This window comes from Mustela nivalis, assembly GCF_964662115.1.
Source record: "Mustela nivalis genome assembly, chromosome: 1".
NCBI lineage: Eukaryota > Metazoa > Chordata > Mammalia > Carnivora > Mustelidae > Mustela > Mustela nivalis.
In genome coordinates, this window is record NC_139020.1 from 73,157 (window position 1) to 91,826 (window position 18,670).

The window sequence follows — 18,670 nt, forward strand, 5'->3', positions numbered from 1 at the left end:
CAGCATGCACCCTCCTCCAGGCCTATCTGTGGCCCAGCTGTGGACTCGGGGGCAGGGGACCCCCACAAGCACAAAGCTTTCTGCCAAAGTACCTGAGCAATCTCTGATGCAGAACCTTGGCCTCTACCAGCATCTGTGAAGCAGCGACATGCCACCTCCTCAGCCCACAGGCAGGGTCAGATCTCAGCCAGTCACAGTCCTTGCCACACCATTATGGAGCCCAGGTGAACCTCGGCTGCTGGGCCCGTGCACAGAGGGTGCTGGGGTGCCATCATGGGATCGAGCCTCAGGTCCATGGTGACGGCACCAGGAAGGGGCTGAGACCTTCAGGGCATAAGCCAGGCGAGGAGGGAAGGTGGACATGCAGAGTGTGCAGCAAGCGGATGTGAGTGCACCTTCTGCAGTGTCTATGCCAGAGAGCCAGGGTGAAGAGGCCACGGGGGCCTGGCCATGCCAGGGGCTTATCTCCCAGTGTCCAGTTTGCAGATGTCTCACGCAGGCCTAAGACCCATCAGCACACTATCATCAGTACAGTGGACAAGCGTGCTACTCTGTGAGCTGCCAAGATGATCGAGGTCTCCTCGGACAGTATTCTGGCATCAAGCAGGAGAACCTATGTATCCCTGAGACAACAGAGAGGGCATGCCTTTGGCCCTGCCAGGTAAAAAAAAACTGTTTCTGGGGGGCCTTAACAATTGGTTTTAAAAGGCAAGACCCATCAGTATGCTGTCCACAAGAGACTCGTTTGAGATCCAAAGACACCTCCAGAGTGAGAGCGGGACAGGAACCATTTATCATGCTAATGGACATCAAAAGAAAGCTGGGGTAGCATTTCTTATATCAGAAAAAATAGATTTAAACCAAAGACTGTAATAAGAGATGAGGAAGGACATTATATAGTAAGTAAAGGGTTTATCCAACAAGAAAATCTAACAACTGTGAATATTTATATCCCTAACATGGGAGCAGCCAATTATATATCTCAATTAATAACAAAATCAATGAAACACATTGACAATATGATAATAATATGGGACTTCAACACCCACTCATTGCAATGGACAGATTACTTAAGCAGAAAATCAACAAGGAAACAAGGGTTTCGAATGACACACTGGACCAGATGATAGACATCACAGATATATTCAGAACGTTCCATCCTTAAGCAACAGAATACACATTCTTCTCAAGTGCACATGGAACATTCTCCAGAATAGATCACATCCTGGGTCACAAATCAGGTCTCAACTGGTACCAAAAGACTGGGATCATTCCCTACATATTTTCAGACCACACTGCTTTGAAACTAGAACTCAATCACAAGAGAAAAGTTGGAAAGAACTCAAATACATGGAGGTTAAAGAGCATCCTACTAAGAATGAACGGGTCAACCAGAAAATTAAAGAGGAATTGAAAAAAGTTCATGGAAATAAATGAAAATGAAAACACAACTGTTCAAAATCTTTGGGATGCAGCAAAGTTGGTCCTGAGTGGAAAGTATATAGCAAGACAAGCCTTTCTCAAGAAACAAGAAAAATCTCAAGTACACAACCTTAACACTACATCTAAAGGAGCTGGAGAAAGAACAGCAAAGAAAGCCTAAACCCAGCAGGAGAAGAGAAATGATAAAGATCAAAGCAGAAATCAATGAAATAGAAACCAAAAGAACAATAGAACAGATCAACGAAACTAGGAGCTGGTTCTTTGAAAGAAGTAATAAGATTGATAAACCCCTGTCCAGAGCTATCAAAAAGAAAAGAGAAAGGACCCAAATGAATAAAACCATGCATGAAAGAGGAGAGATCCCAACCAACACTGAAGAAATACAATTTTAAGAACACATCATGAACAACTATATGCCCACAAATTAGGCAAACTGGAAGAGATGGATGCATTCCTGGAAACGTATAAGTGACCAAAACTGAAACAGGAAGAAATAGAAAACCTGAACAGACCCATAAGCAGCAAGGAGATTGAAGCAGTGATCACAAATTTCCCAACAAACGAGACTCCAGGGCTGGATGGAAATTCTACCAGGGAATTCTAAACACTTAAAGAATTAATACCTATTCTTCTGAAACTGCTTCCAAAAAAGAAATGGAAAGAAAACTTTCAAACTCTTTCTATGACTCCAGCAATACCTTGATCCCAAAACCAGACAAAGTCCTCACCAAAAAGGAGAATATCCTTGATGAACATGGATGCAAAAATTCTCACCAAGAAGCCAATAGGATCCAACAGTACATTAAAAAGAATATTCACCACAACCAGCAGGAGTTACTCCTGGGCTGCAAGGGTGGCTCAACATCCACAAATCAATCAATGTGCTACAACACATTAATAAAAGAAAGAACAAGAACCATAAGATCTTCTCAATAGGTATAGAAAAAGCATTTGACAAAGTACAGCATCCTTTCTTGATTAAAACTCTTCACACTGTAGGGATAGAGGAAAAATGCCTCAATATCATAAAAACCATCTATGAGTAACCCACAGCAATATCACTCTCAATGGGGAAAAACAGAGCTTTTCTCCTAAGGTCAGAAACACAGCAGGGATGTCCACTGTCACCACTGCTATTCAACATAGTACTAGAAGTCCTGGCCTCAGCAATCAGACAACAAAAAGAAGTAAAGGAAGTGGGCATCTGAGAAGAAGTCAAATTCTCGGTCTTCACAGAGGACATGATACTCTATGTGGAAATCCCAAGAGACTCCACCCCAAAACTGCTAGAACCCATACAGGATTTGAGCAAAGTGGCAGGATATAAAATCAATGCACAGAAATCAGTTGCATTTCTCTACACAAACAACGAGACAAAAGAAAGAAAAATTCAGGAATTGATCCCATTTACAATTGCACTAAACACATAAGATATCTAGGAATAAATCTAACCAAAGAGGCAAAGGATCTGTACTCTGAAAACTATAGAACATTCATGAAAGAAATTCAGGAAGACACAAAGAAATGGAAAAACTGTTCCATGCTCATGATTGGAAGAACAAATATTGTTAAAATGTCTGTTACCTAGAGCAATCGATATATTCAATGTAATCCCTGTCAAAATGCCATCAACATTTTTCCACATAGCTGGAATAAATAATCTGAAAATTTGGTGTTTTTTAAATAAAGATTTTATGTATTTATCTGTCAGAGGGAGAGAACACAAGCAGAGGGAGCAGCAGGCAGAGGGAGAAGCAGGCTCCCTGCTGAGCAAGGTACCCAATGTGGGACTTAGTTTCAGGACCCTGGGATCATGACCTGAGCTGAAGGTTGATGCTTAACTGACTGAGCTCCCCAGGCCTCCTATAAATAATCTTAAAATTTGTATGGAACTAGGAAAGACCCCACATAGCCAAAATATTGTTGGTGGGGGTGGGGGGGACCAAAGCTGGCGGCATCATAATTCCAGACTTCATGCTGCCTTACAAAGCTGTCATCAAGACAGCATGGTGCTGGCACAAAAACAGACATAGATCAGTGGAACAGAACGGAGAGCCCAGAAACTGACCCTCAACTCCATGGTCAACTAATCTTCAGCAAAGCAAGAAAGAATCCAGTGGAAAACATAGTCTTATCAACAAATGGTGCTGGGAAAATTGGACAGCCACATGCAGAAGAATGAAACTGGAACATATCTTAGACCACACACAAAAATAGACTCAAAATAGATGAAAGATCCAAATATGAGACAGGAATCCATCAAATTCCTAGAGGCGAACACAGGCAGAAACCTCTGAGACCTCAACCAGAGCAGCTTCTTGCCAGACACGTCTCCAATGGCAAAGGAAACAAGGGCAAAAGTGAACTCTTGGGACGTCGTCAAGATCAAAACTTTTTGCACAGCAAAGAAAACAGTTGACAAAACTGAAAGACAACTGAATGGGAGAAGATATTTGCAAATGACATGTTAGATAAAGGGCTAGTGTCCAAAATCTATAAGTTACCAAACCCAACACCCAAAAAACAAATAATCCAATCAAGAAATGTGCAGAAGACATGAACAGACATTTCTGCAAAGAAGACATCCACATGGCCAACAGACATGAAGAAGTGCTCCACGTCACTCGGCATCAGAACCACAGTGAGACCCCACCTCACACGGGTCAGAACGGCTAAATTCAACACGTCAGGAAACGACAGGTGCTGGCGAGGATGCGGAGAAAGGGGAGCCTCCTGCACGGTTGGTGGGAAGGCAAGCTGGTGCCGCCACTCTGGAAAACAGCACGGAGGGTCCTCGGGAAGTTGAAAATAGAGCTGCCCTACGACCCAGCAATCAGAATACTTGGTATTTATCCCAAAAATACAGATGGAGTGACCCGAAGGGACATCTGCCCCCCAGTGTTCACAGCAGCGACGCCCACGACAGCCGGACTGCGGGAAGAGCCCGGACGTCCGTCGGCAGATGCACGGACAGAGAGACGGGGTTCGTCTACACGACAGAATGTGACTCGGCCATCAGAAAGGGAGACGTCCTGCCCTTGGCATCGGCGTGGATGGAACCGGAGGGGACTGTGCTGAGCGAAGTCGGTCCGTCAGAGAAAGACAATTCTACCATCTCACTCGTATGTGGGGTTTAAGAAACAAAAGAGATGGACATAGAAGAAGGGAAGGAAAAATAAAGCAAGAAGAAATCTGAAAAGGAGGCAAACCAAAGACTTTTCATAGGAAACACACTGAGGGCTGGTGGAGGGAAGGGGGACGGGCATTAAAGCGGCACAGGATGTGACAGGCACTGGGTGTCACGTCAGACTAATGAATCACTGACCTCTACCTCTGAAACTCGTGATACTGTATGTTAATTAATTGAATTTAAGTTGAAAAATAAAACCACTAACCAAAAAAAAAAAAAAAGTGATTGGTTTTGAGGAAAAGGCCGCAGTCAGATCGACAGCCGGTACCAAGGGTCAGGGGCCGTGTTAGGTCTCCTCCAAGAGAGACACCCACCTGGTGGCTCCGAATGAAGTCACCGTTGACCCGTCCGTTCCGTCCGTCTGTCTCCGTCCGCCACAACGGACTCGGCGCCCCCACAGGCTACGCTGGCAGGTTAAGAGGGTTTGTGGTATCACCACCCTCGTCTACACCAGCTCTTTGACGACGGCACGAATCTCTCCAGTTCTCCCGGGGCTGCAGTCCTGCTCCGTCCATGTCATGATAGAGGGGGCAGCTCTAGGCCCCGGTTCTTCCGTCCTACTGGTCCCGCTCGTGTGCGAGGGAGCCTGGGAAGGCTCTGCCAGCGCTGAGTGTGTCATTCCGGGGCCCGTTCAGGAGCTGAAGAACTGAGGACCCGGAGAGCCCCTCCGCCAGCCACGGGGAGCCGGTCAAGGAAGACGCTGGCCCCGGAACACCGCAGAGGAGTCGGGGGCCTCGGCGCCGTGTTGTGGCCCCAGGAGTTAACGCCAGCGCAGAGCCCACATCTAGTTACCCCGGAGAGATGCAAGAATTTCCTTTCAGATCCTCATTTCCACCCTGTGCGCGTCAGCAAGCAGCTGCCGGTGCCTTGGGGACGGCCTGGAGGAGTCGCCTGGTGGTGCCGGTGGCCGCCTAGGGCCCGCCTCCCTCACGAGACTGGAGCTTCGACCCCACGTAGATCGGTGGTGGCCCTCACTGTGGTGGTTCCAGTCAGATCTGGATTCCCAGACCTGGGGTCTGTGCCACGGCCCGGGTGAGGGCCGGCTTGAGCAGGCTGCCGTCCGCAGCCAACGACCTCCGTGGACCCAGGCCTGCTGACGCCTGGAGCTCCCTGCACTGCTCTGAAACCCCAACCCCCACTGAAAGTCAGGAGCCTGATCCAAAAGCAGCCACGCGTGGGGCCACTTGTAGGCTACGTGGTTTACTCCAGAACGTAGTTCCCGCTGCTACGGGGCCAGCTGCTCCTGGGGACTGGAGCTGCGGGCGTGGGTCTGACGGTCACGCAGGACTAGCGCAGGGGTCCGGGGTGACGAGAGGAGACCCTAACCAGGCAGTGTGGAGAGCAGCAGCGTGAGCTGCAAGTGCGAAGGCCATGCTTTGGGCCCCGGACCCCTTGCCGCTGGGGGCGGGAACGTCCCTGTCCCAGGGAGATCTGCCCTCGGCCGGCCGGCCGCGTGCCCTGCGCTCTTCTGGTCTCGTGCACTCCGGCGGGAGAGGAAGCGCGGGGGTCCCAGCGCTTGAAAGCCCCCCTCTCCCAGGTGACCGTCCCCTCTCCGCCGCGGAGCCCAGCACCCTCTCCCTGCTCTCTGCTCCACAGAGCCTGGCGCGGGGTGCGCGACCAGTGCCCTGGGCTGTGCGGGAGGCCGTGCCGCGGACAACCCGAGGGCAGGCACCGTGCTGGGCGACCGGCAGCCGGATGGGCAGGTTCCACACTCCTCGTTGCCCTGCAGGAGCGGCTGTGGCGTGGGCGCTGCGGAGCAAGCACAGGGTTGGCCGCCCCTAGTGCGGGGTGCATGGCCCTGGGGCCCTGTTGCTCCTTCCTCGCACGCGGGCAAGCCCTGCCGCCCGGGGCGTGCACAGCACGGGGCTCTTCAGCAGCCCATGGGCAGCCGAGGACGCAGGCCCAGCCCAGGCCACTCAGGTTCCACGCAGGCAGGTGTGGGCACAGGCTGGTGGCCAGGAGGGGACAACTCAAGCCCCAAGGCTCACGGCCCAGCGTTGTGCCCAGGACACACTTCCACGTGTCCAGGAGTCAAGAAGTTGCTGGTGAAGCAGACGGTGACTGGACAGCGGTGCCCGCAAGCGGGTCCTGTAGGGTGCGACCGTGGCCTCTGCGAACCCGAGTCAGGAGATGGGCCCAGCATGGGGGGCGGGCCGGGGTGCGGGTGTGCGCCTCGCAGAGGGGGCCGTTCAGGGGGCGGTGAGGGAGGCCGTGCAGGGACAGGCTGGGGGCCGCACGCGGGGTGGTGCAGAGGCCCCCCCGGAAAGCAGCCCGCGGCCCCCAGGCCCCTGCTCAGCCTGGACTTGGAAGCGCTGCAGTCTTGGTCTTGGCTGAGCATGTGCTTTGTTTGCATCAAGGACGGGCTCAGTCCCCCCCACCCCCGGCCTCGCCTTCACTTCGATCTTCATGTATAATTAAAGCCGCCCAGAAAGCTGACGCCCGGCTTCCTGCCCCCTAGGACTCTCTTCCTTGGCCGGAGTGTGGGCTTGGCTCCCGAGCCAGGCCCCGGGTGGCCGCGAGCTCAATGCGGCCCTGTGTGCAGGCCTGGCCGCCCGCCGCCCCCAGCCGCACCGCCCCCCCGCGCCTCCCCCTTGGCTGTGGGCCCCGCAGTGCCGCACCCGCCGGGCCGGGCCAGGAAGGGATAAGAGGCCGACCCGCGGCCGCCGGGCCACTCGGGAGCACCGCCGGCAGGGACACGGAGCAGCCTGCAGCCACTGATGTGAGGACCCTCGGGGACAACCTGCTCTTTTCTGTGGGGGCAGGAAGGAGGGCTGGGAACAAGGTGGCGGCTCCCCAGGCCCCTGAGGCCTGCTGGTGCGGCTCACGCCCCGCCTTGTGGACGTGACCCCGGCTGGCCCAGTGGGACTTCAGACCCCAGTGGGCTGCGGTCCCCACTCAGAGCCTACTGGGACGTGGCCTCAGGGGGGTTCCGGGCCCCCCCGGGAGACGGAAGCAGCCTGAGCTCAGCCAGCCCCACTCCAGAGACGAATGTTTTCTCTCCCCGCAGCTCCTGTCCAGACCCAGGGTTTGCCGCCAGGGTCCCGGGGCCTGGACCACCCAGAAGTCCGAGCGCAGCTGGGAGGGCTTGGCGGGGAGGTGACAAAGCAGGTCAGAGAAACCGGGGTTCGGTGGGGTTAAACTTGCCACTGGGAGGTAGGGCCCCTTCCCGCGTCCCGGGGATGCGTCCTTGGGCACTCAGAGCCCCGAGCCTCTTGGTTTCCACGCAGAGAGATTAAGGCAGGACTGAGAGGCTGACTGGCCCACGAGTAACGTTCAGGGAACTAAGCAGAAAGGAAATACAGATGTTTGATTCCGTTTCTCTTAGAAGATAAGCTTTAAAGCAGGGAAGAATTTAAAAGGAAAAACATTTTAATTAATTTCAGTGTGGTTATGAAGAAAGTCACATTACATGGAGCTTTCGGACATGGAATATATGTTTTATGCTTTTCCTTTAAAAAAAATCCCACTAGTCATACTTTATGGAAAAATAAGTCAGCCTCTCCTTCCCCAAATGATCACAGACTTTGAGAAACATCCGAATAATACAAATGTTTCTTGGGTTTTTTGTTTTGTTTCCAAAACAAAAAATCAATAATTGAAAACCTGGGTGCAAAGGATGAGAACGAATAAACATTAAAGATTTTCTTTTAACGTTAAAGATTTTAATCCATCTGACTTGTTCCGTCCATGTGTGATAAATCCGATTTTTAGGGATTGAAGAGCAAAGCAAAGGGTACTGATTATTAGTAAGGTGACTGTAGCAGAGGTCAGGTCAAGACAAAAATCCACAATGCTTTCTCCTCTGAGAAATCAGAGGTAAAAAATATCAGAAATGAGGTGTTAACTATTTCCTCCAATATATTGTTTAGATACAAGTGATGTATCCGACATGGGGGTGATTTTTCAACGAGATGTAGTTTCGTAACTACTTTCAGCTGAGCTCACGGACGGGCGCTCAAGGCCGGCGGTTGCTGGACGTCTCTGGCTGTCTCAGTTTTGTGGAGCAGCTGACAGGCTGTCCTTTGTAAAACGTTCCCAAGTCCCAGGATGAAACAGATATTTCCTGTTTTCGGGCCGCAGTCAGAGGTCCGGCGGAGGGGACAGCAGGAAGCTGAGTGACCCTGGGGCCCCGCAGGGCGCGCTGGAGGCTGAGAGACCGCAAGGGGCCGGCCGGCTCAGCCTCCTGCTGCTCCGTCCGTCCTGCCTCCGGACCAGCCCGGCCCCGCGGCCTGCGGTACCTTGTTGTCTCCGGTGGGTCATCTTCGACCTGTCACTGAGATGCTGCTCTGCGTTTAAGAATATCTGTGGCATTTCTGCCGTATTTGTTTCTCGTTCGATTTCCAGCGGTTTCGGGTCGTGTTGCTCACGCCCATCAAAGAAGAATCCCTTAAGGGTTTGTATTTAACACACGTTGTTTACATATTATTTCAAAGGAAAGCAAGTCCCTGCATTTTACGAACCTTCGAATCTTGAAGAAGGACCTGCACTTTTCTTGCTAAACTTACTCTGAATATGTGTGTGCTGCTTCGTGAGTTTACCAGCAGGATCTTCCTCCTCTGTCGGCCAGTTGTTCACTGGCTCGGCTCACAGGAGCACCGTTGATTTCTGCTCCTTTCCGTCCTGGTCCGCTTACTTGGTTCTAGTCGCTTCTAACGTCTGCGGCCGGCGCTTTGCTCCCTGCTCTCTGTCCCTTCATCCTGGAGCCCGGTAGGGCAGAGCGTGGCCTACTGGGGAGGAAGCAGGAACCGGCCCCCAGACCCCCTCACGGCGCCGCCCCGTCTTCCTGCTGAAGTCCCCCACGGGCCAAACCCGCGCCGAAGCCGGGCACGTGGGCACGTGGGACGAAGGGAGGGGCGGAGACCGGGGAAGCGGCTCCGGCCGGGAGGGGGTGAGCCGAGGCCCGTCCGGCCCCCTCCTCTGGGCGGAATGCTGTAGAGCTGACGCTTAACTGTTCTGTGTACGAACAAGGCAGAAAGCACCAGAGGGCATCTTTCCTTTGTGGACCCGCGATGTCTGAGCTGGAGAAGGCCATGGTGAGTCTCATCGACGCCTTCCATCAGCACTCCGGAAGGGAGGGTGACAAGCACAAGCTGAAGAAATCCGAACTCAAGGAGCTCATCAACGGTGAGCTCCCCCACTTTTTAGAGGTGAGTCTCGCTTTTTAAAATCCAGTTTATCCGATCTCCGTCCACTCATAAAACCACTGTGCGCTTTCTCTTCTGGGCTGCCTGAAGGTGGTTCTGGTGTAGGCTGGTTCTCCACACGTGTTCGTGCAACTGAATCCCCATTTTATTTTTTTTAAGATTTTATTTATTTATTTGACAGACAGAGATCACAAGTAGGCAGAGAGAGAGGAGGAAACAGGTTCCCCGCCGAGCAGAGAGCCGGATGTGGGGCTCGATCCCAGGACCCTGAGACTATGACCTGAGCCGGAGGCTGAGGCTTAACCCACTGAGCAACCGGCACCCCAATGAACCCCCATGTTAGAGGCAGGCTCAGATGGCCCCGTTCTCATTTTCATGCTTGGTGTATCGTAGCAGCAGCCAGGAGAAACTGCTGTCTCCAAGGCTAAAGCACAGGCTGCAGGTAATGCTGACTTCCGGACAGATGGGGAGGTTCCAGCAGTGATGAGGACGGCTGGGATGGAAAGTGTCGTCGTGACGTGCCTGGCCAGTGCACACACGAGAAAGGGTCAGAAGTGAGCTCTGGTCCGGGAGGGCTGTGCCCGCACTAGCTGCACGATCAATGCCTCCAGATGCCGTTCACTCAGCACGTGGTCACTGAGGGCGTCCCGCGTTCACCGGGGAGACGCAGGCCCAAGGACACGGCCCTGGCTTCTGGGACACCCGGCCTGGTGCGCGGACGGCCACAGCCACCCCCGTCCCCACTGCCCTCAGGTCAGCCCTTGCACTGCGCCCCATCTGGTGCCCTTGAGGCCATGGGCTGCAGTCCAGCTGGTCGCTGTCCTTCCCTTAGTGCCCAGAACCCAGGCCACACACAGGAAACGGCCAGACCACAAACCAGGGCGCCAGGGTCTGACGAAGCGCTAATTCCAGGAACGGTGCCAAGACACCCGGTGTGGCCCCGCAGTCGGGGCCGCGGAGCCGCCCTCCTGAGCCAGACTGGCGGCAGCACCCCGGGTTCCGGCAGCGAGGCAGCGCCCGCCATCTGCAGGGCCGCCTGGGGGGCTCCTGTCCGCACCCCGACCCACATACGCCATCACTGCGAGCCCCGGGACGCACCAGCAGGCTCGCGGGGGTGGGCGTCTCTGGGGCTGACTCTGGGGTTTTCTCAGGCATTCGGGTTCTCGAGCCGCGGCCCCCCTGTGCGCTCGGTTCCCCGCCCGCCCACCTTCTAACCTAACGGCCCGAACTCGCAGCTTCTTCTGCAGACGAGGGTGGTTCTAGGGTGAAGGGAGACAGAGTTTGTCAAGCCCTGAACCGACAGGGACAGCCCAACAAGCAACGATCAGTAATTAGTGATGACGAAGTTATTACAAAATAATGTAAATTACATAAAACAATCACTCATCACAAACTGTTGGTTTGAAAACAGGGAAAGCTTAGCATGTGGGAACCGCAATTTATAAAAGACAAATAACTCGTGGTAAGTGGATCGAGGTATCATCAACATCAGCTGACCTGGTTTTATTGGGGTAATTTCGGTTTGGGGGTAAATCTGTAACGTAATCGAAACAGCGTCCCTCCCGTCCGTCTTGGCAGACGTCTCCAGGTCCCAGCAGCCCCGCTGGAATCTGTCCTGCACGTATGCTCTCTTCAAGACGGCTTGTGGACGTGCCCCCGACTGCTTCGGGCCAAGCTCTCTGGCCCCGCGGCTGATTCCCTGTAGCCTGCACGTAGGCTGTCCGTGCAAGTTTGGTGCCAGTTCTTCCCACCGCGCCTAAAGCCCTGCCCCGTGTCTGCCCCCGGGACCGGTAACCCCATTGGCTCAGCAGCAGTGACAGTCAGCAGGGCCGGCAGGAAAGTCCCCTGACACCCAGAAAGCAACTCGAGGGGCAGAAAGAACACAGCACTTCACAAATTTAGGGTCTGTTCGCAAGAGTCACTCCAGGAAAAAACCCCACTTTTGTAGGTTTTTTTGTTTTTGTTTTTTCTGATAGAGATCACAGGTAGGCAGAGAGGCAGGCAGAGAGAGAGGAGGAAGCAAGCTTCCCATCAAACAGGAAGCCCAATACGGGGCTCGATCCCAAGACCCTGAGATCATGACCTGAGCTGAAGGCAGATGCTTAACCCACTGAGCCATTCAGGTGCCCCCCAAAACCCACTTTTGAAACATGAAAACCCACTGAAAACTTTCATTCCACTCCCAGAAGCAGTGAAACACGTAGGGGAACCAAAATTTCATGTTTTCTTCCAAGATGTTTGCTCACAATGCGTTCTGGCGTCTGGACGGCATTCCCTCTCCGGGCGTTTCTGGATTTAGGCACAGTGAGAGCGAGCGGCAGGTTGTTGTTCCGTTTCATCTTTGTCAAGCAGCTTGGGTCCCCCAGGACCTACGGGTGGAACTGACACTCGGACCCCCAGAGATTAAAGACCTTTCTGGTATTTCAGGGCATCTTCTATCTTAACTTGCTTCTGGCACAAATTATGAAAGCCAGCCAACAATTAATCGTGTCTCGAAGGCCCTAAAGTTCAACTAAACACAAGCTGGGAGCTTCTCTTCTATCTCGTAGGAAGTCAAGGAGCAGGAGGTCGTGGACAAAGTCATGGAAACCCTGGACAGTGACGGAGACGGCGAGTGTGACTTCCAGGAGTTTATGGTCTTTGTCGCCATGGTTACCACCGCCTGCCACGAGTTCTTTGAGCGCGAGTGAGCGGCAGAGCAGTTGCTGGGACAGGGGCGAGGGTCACGCAGGAAGCAGAGAGTGGGGCTCGCAGCTAGTAGGAACGGAGCTTTCCCGCCGCGCTGTAGCTAATTAGGAAGCTTGACTTGCTCTGTCAACGAGCAGCTGACAACCTCTTCCCACGGCTGACTCCGGCCCCATCGTTCCTTCTGCTCCGCTCGGCACACGCGTCCGTCCCCGATGGGACCCGGGCCATTCTCGTTCTGGGAAGCGTGTGCTCGGCCGCCGTCATGGCTGTGGAGAGCCCTAACCCAGGCCTGCCACGCTGCCCCCAGAAATGCTCTGGGCACGTGTGCTTCCTGGAGTCAGAAAGACAAGGCTTTGCCCTTAAACCGGTTTACCCTCCGTGCAAATGAACCCTCAGGGCGTGACGACAGGCCACCTGCTCCTCCGACAGTGCGGCCGCAGGCTGGTCCCCTTCCCCGCGGGGAGCTGTGGGTCCTGAGCACACACCGTCGCTCACCGAGCTGCAGAAAGCCGGTGTCTCATGACCATGAAGTACGGACGCTTTGGTTCTAGCCGGGGCTGAGGATCAGAGTCCCGCTCTCTGCGGACTCCCTGCGCGGCTCCCACCTGCTGCCGCAGGCTGTGTGGCCCGGACGGTGCGCCTCTCTGCAGACAGGCTCCCTTCCCGTGGCCTCCGGTCTGGGAAGGGCCCTGGCCCTGCTGCGTGTGTGCGGAGGCTGGGCCTGCCCACCGTGGTTGGCAAGGTCGGTGCACGCCGCAAGCTGAGCTGTGAGCTGGGTGCCCACGAATTCAAATAAATCAGTTTCAAATAATTCACATCATCAACTTATAAATATGAACAGTCACATCCCAGAGAACCCCCATGAACCTTATCGCCCCCCTTCTGCTGCTGCTGCTTTTAAGTGCACAGACTTGGAAATTCCTACGCCGGGCGGTTGCTTGTATTCGCATTAAATAAAGAACGCGGTGACAGTTCTCGTGGCGGGACAGAAACCAGAGCCAAACACCCGCCAGCCTGGGGGGAGGAGCAGAGGGACCCGCCGCCGCCTCGCTCTCCTGCGCCTTCCCTGAAGCCGGGCGGGTGCGCGGGACAAGGGACACTGGGATGGGGGCGTGCTGAGCAGGGCTGGGGTGTGAAGGGACCAGCACAGATGGGGCAGGGTGCAGAGTGGAGAGCCGGGGCCCAGAGCGGTGGGGGCGGGGAAGGGGCGGGAGGAGCTGGGAGGGAGGAGGGGGAAGGGGTGGGGGGCGTGGGGGCAGGAAGAGGTGGAGGGAGGAGGGGTCAGGGTGAGGAAGGGGTGGGGCGGGAGGTGCGGGGTGAGGAAGGCGGCTGAGGGCTGGGCGGCCCCGGGACCGCCACCGGCCACCGGCTCCGCACAACTTCCAGCCGGCTTGGCCCCCCGAGGGCCCCCCGGGCCTCATCAGCCGGACGCCGGGGACGGGCGGGTCACGGGTCACGGGTCACGGGTCACGGGGACGGGGGCGTCCCGGGCGCAGGCGGCGGTGCGGGGCGCGTGGAGCTGGGGACCGAGGCCCGCACCCAGGGACCCTCTCCAGGGACCCCCCGGCCTGCGCACGGCGCACGGCGCACGGCGGGGCTCCTGCGGGCTTGGCAGGTGTTCGCCCCACACGCCCGGGGCCCCCGCGTGTCCCGCCGTCCCCCGGGACGTGCGACCTTGAAACCGAAACAGCCGGTCGAGGGCGGCCGCGATCCGATGGGAAGGGCGGTCCGGGCCGCAGCGGGTCCCGCGGCGGCCGCACAGGGAGGGGGCGGGGCGGGGGGAGGGGCCGGGGCGGGGGCGGGGCGGCCCCTGGGGGAGGGTCCGCAGCCGCCGGTCCCGCGTGGGGTGGGGAGGAGTTGGGGGAGCACAGGGGTGGCCGCCGCGGGAGCCCGCCCTGCGGGGAGGGGCCGGGCAGGGGTGGGGAGCCTGCTCCGGGCACGTCCGGCTCTCCGGGGCCGCAGAGGACGGCGCCCCCCACGGCCCGCGGCGGCCCCAGCCCCGGCCTGCGGCTCCCTTGCCGGCCGCCGACCAAGCAGCTCAAGGGGACTCGGCTCGGGCCTGTCCCCCTGGCCCAGACCACACAGGAAGCAGCTGCACTGGACTGGCCCCCGGAAGGCTGCCAGGGCAGCCGGGGATTGTGCCGCGGATCCCGCACCCAGGGGTGCTCCTTCGCCCCAAAGAGGGAAGCGGGGCCGCGGGGATCCTGGGGACCTTCTGGTTGTAAGAGGCCCGTGATCCTCCTCTGACCTCTGCTCGGCGCGACCCGTCTTGCCCCACAGGCCGAGTCTGGTGCTGTGAATGGCCACTTAGGGTCCCCACACAGACGGCAGCAGGGCTGACGACCCAGGAGCTGACCCAGGCATCCCCAGCTGGGCAGGGCGAGCCCTGGGCAGGGGGGAGGGTGACGAGGTGAGGGCGGGAAATCAGCCACTCACCCGGGCCTCAAGGAAAGGAGCTCCGCATCTTAACCGACCTCGGTCCTCTCCGGGGCTTGCTTTGCACAAGGCACGGTGCAGCCACACGGGGTTGCTTTGCACAAGGCACGGTGCAGCCACACACGATTTCCTGTGCCCCCGGGTCCCCGGGCTTGACCCACAGTGGCCAGAGAGTCTGTCTCTTGACAGGGCAGAGACCCTGGGGCCAAGCCTGGGACCCTATTTGTGACAAGTCCTGCACGCTTCTGGGGCTGCTGGGGGCCCATCCTCCACCCTCGGGACCACAAGCATCCCGGCGGGCACCAGGGCCCCTGCCCACAGCCCTGACAAGACGATCGCCGGGCTTCCCTGCTACGGAGAGGAGGGGTCCTCACATCATGTCCTGGGGTGGTGTGGGGCGCACCCCTGCCCAGCTCGCGCAGGCACAGGAGCTGTGGGAAGGCCACGGAGTCCCTGAGCACTGGCCCTGCCCAGGGAGCAGGCTGCGGTGGGTGCGGGCAGAGCCGGGGCTGAGGCTGAGGCGGGGACCTCCTGGAGAGCACAGCCCTAGGCCCCCGGGTGTTTCCGAAGACCCCACCCCCACCTCCAGGGCCCCTTGGAACAGGGGGGCCCCTGGAGTACCTCTGCCCGGAGCTGGGGTGGGGCGGGGGCGGGGAGACCGTCCGGGAGGGGCAGGGGTGGGCACCAGGGAGGGAGTCCTGGGCTCCGGCCTCCCAGCACAACCCGTGCCCCCCTAAGGAGCTTGTGCGACACCACAGCCTGGCTCCCAGGTCAGGGCCGAGGCCAGGGTGGTGGGGAGGCTGCTTGAGCAAGAACTTAGGTGATTTTTGTCTTCAGAAAGTTAGGAAAGACCAGATTAGTAAAATAGCGCTATCAGGGGCACCTGGGTGGCTCAGTGGGTTAAGCCTCTGCCTTCGGCTCAGGTCCTGATCCCAGGGTCACAGGATCGAGCCCCGCACTGGGCTCTCAGCTCAGCGGGGAGCCTGCTTCACCCTCTCCCTCTGCCTGCCTCTCTGCCTGCTTGTGATCTCTGTTGAATGAATAAATCTTAAAAAAAAAAAAAAGAAAAGCCCTATCAGCCTTAGAGGTCCTTCTAGAATTGTGCTGTCTTCCTGGTACCATGGGCCTCCCGAGAGCAGAGGAAGGCGGGGGAGAACTCAGCATCCGCAGAGCTTGAGGGCCCCGAGCTCCAGACTGCAGCTGCCTCCCTTAGGAAAGGCTGTTGGCTGGTGTGTGGGTCTAACCCAGGGGGGTCCCCACCTCCTCTTCTGGTGGCCGCACTTTGTGTGACACCCTGATGAACAAACAGTCCTGATTCAGGCGGAGGCAACCCCTCCTTCACCATTAAGCATGATGTGAGCTGGGGGCTGTCAGTGCCCTTTCTCTTGGGAAGCGACTTCTACTCCAGGAGTGCCGGGTGCCCCCGGCCAATCTTCTGCGTTTGTTGAGAATGATCATGCGCTTTGGGTTTTCACTCTGTTGGTACAGTATGTTACCTTGACTGAGTCTCAGATGTCAGGACAGCTTTGCATTCCTGGGGTTGATTCCACGAGGTTATGGTATATGATTCTTTCGTAGCTTTCTGTATGTTGATGGGTTTTATTTGCTTTTTTCCCCAACTCCCTCCACACTATTTATTTTGAGGATTTTTTCTGTCCATGTTTGTAAGAGACCCTGGCCTTTCGTTTTCCGGTCTTTGTAGTCTTTGGTTTTGGATCAGGTAATACTGGCCTCCTCTATTTCCAGGAAGGTTTTGTGAAGAACTGGTATTAAACTGTCTTCAGATGTTTGGTGGATTTCAGCAGTGAAGCCATCTGGGTGGGCGGTTTTTCAATTATCCGTTATCTTTACTTGCTGGGTCTGTTCAGATTGTCCCCTTCTTAAGTCAGGGTTTGTCATTTGTGTCTTTCTAGGAATCTGTCCACTCATCTAGTTTACTGCCATACCATTATTTATAGTATTCCTTTAGAATATTGCTTATTTCTAGAAGGTCGGTAGTACTCTCTTTTGTTCTGATCCTAGCAACTTGAGTCTTTTATTTCTTCTCAGTCAACCTCAGTTTTGTCAGTTTTGAAAGAACCAATTGTTTCTTGGATTTTGTTACTTGTTTATTATTATTAATATATTAAGAGATATATTTATTTTTTAAAGACTTGATTTATTTGAGAGAGAGAGAGCAGGAGAGAGAGAGAAGCAGGCTCCCTACCAAGCAAGGATCCCACCGTGGGCCTTGATCCCAGGACCCTCGGATCATCACCTGAGTCAAAGGCAGACACTCAGCGACGGAGTCACCCCAGCGCCCTACCTGTTGCTTGTTTGTAAACTTCCACTTTTATTATTTCCTTTCTTCTTCCTGCTTTTGGCCTAGTTTGCTCTCCTTTTCGCAGTGTCTTTAGGTAGAAAGTTATTGATTTGAGACCTTCTTTCTTAATGAATGTAGGCATCAATGACTATGAATGTGCTTCTAGGCACTGCTTTAGCTGCATCCCATACATTCTGATATGTTGTCCTCGTTTTCATTCATCTCGAAGTATTTTATTTCCCTTTTCATTTCTCCTTTGATGCTTTGGTTATTTAGGGATGTGTCAGTTTCTCAATTTTTTTCCTGCTGATCCTCATTTTGTTCCACAGTAGTCAAAGATCATACTTTGTGTGATTTTTTAGCTTCTTAAAATTGACCAAGGTTTGTTTTACAGCCAGCGTATGGCCTAGCCTAGAGAATTTTCATGCGCACTTGAGGAGGATTCATATTCTGTTGCTCATGAATGGAGTGTCTTGTACACGCCTGTGTCCAGCGGATTTCTACTGCTGTTCAGGTCTGTGTCCCTGTGGGTCGTCTGCCCGGTTATTCTATTCCACAGAGAGAAAACGGGGCACTGAAGTCTTCAATTACCACTCCTTCCTTCGCTTCCGTCGGTCTCTGCTCTGTGTATTTTGGTGATCTATTATGGTTAGGTGCGTATATTTTTATAATTATTAGGCCTTCCTGAGGAATTGTTTTGTCATTATAAAACGTCCCTCTTTATCTCTTCCATCAATTTTTGTGTGTGTGTTAGACTCTATTTTATCTGATATTAGCTTCGCCACTTCATCCGTCATGTAGTTGCTATCAGCAAGAACTGCCTTTTCCATTCTTTTACTTTCAGTCTGCTACTGTCTTTGAATTAAAGCATGTGGTGTACATGCCAGTGGTTTGGGCAGGACCCTAGTCTCTTCCACTGACCACACCTGCTGCTGCTAGGCTCCTGCAAGGCCAGCTGATTGCTGCACTGTTTTCAACAAGGCTGAGGTGGGGGACGTGTGGACAGCTCTAGAGCCTAACTCGACCCAATGTGGGATTCACTGAGAAAACAGCACCCAAGTTCAGTGTTTGGGATTTATCGTAACCCCAGAAGGGCTCTTCCCCACAGTCTCTCTTCCCGGTTCTGCAAATTTGCTGGCCAGCCTATGGTTCGGCCAGTACCTTCACTGAATCTCTGAATCTCTTTCCAGTGGCCTTCGCCATAACTCCTACATTTTTAAAAAGTGCCCTTGTGGGTCCCTGGGTGGCTCAGTCACTTCGCATCTGCCTTCGGCTCAGGTCATGATCCCTGGGTCCTGGGATAGAGCCCCGCATTGGTCTCTCTGCTCGGCAGGAAGCCTGCTTCTCCCTCTCCCACTCCCCTTGCTTGGGTTCCCTCTCTTGCTGTGTCTCTGTCAAATAAATAAATGAAATCTTTAAAAACAAAAGTGCCCTTATGCTCAAACTTCTCCAGGCCCTGAAGCTCTT

General features: G+C 54.9%; 1 protein-coding gene across 2 annotated transcripts; it reads left to right on the plus strand.

Annotated features, from left to right (window-relative positions):
- Positions 1–7,226: 7,226 nt before the first annotated feature.
- Positions 7,227–13,434, plus strand: S100B (S100 calcium binding protein B). Of its 2 annotated transcripts, none has more exons than XM_082683350.1 (3): positions 7,227–7,352; positions 9,606–9,780; positions 12,327–13,434. In XM_082683350.1, the coding sequence occupies exons 2-3, from the start codon at positions 9,643–9,645 to the stop codon at positions 12,465–12,467; spliced, it is 279 nt and encodes a 92-aa protein (XP_082539476.1). In that variant the 5' UTR covers positions 7,227–7,352; positions 9,606–9,642; the 3' UTR covers positions 12,468–13,434. The 2 variants fall into 2 exon arrangements, with proteins under 2 accessions (XP_082539476.1, XP_082539477.1); XM_082683351.1 differs by having other exon boundaries at positions 7,254–7,352; positions 9,602–9,780.
- The last annotated feature ends 5,236 nt before the right edge of the window (positions 13,435–18,670 follow it).

Bases quoted from the DNA above. Each gene is read 5' to 3' on its own strand.
- S100B (XM_082683350.1), top strand. From the start codon at position 9,643: ATGTCTGAGCTGGAGAAGGCCATGGTGAGTCTCATCGACGCCTTCCAT. The intron at 9,781-12,326 runs GTGAGTCTCGCT...TCTATCTCGTAG, and splicing joins AGCTCCCCCACTTTTTAGAG to GAAGTCAAGGAGCAGGAGGT.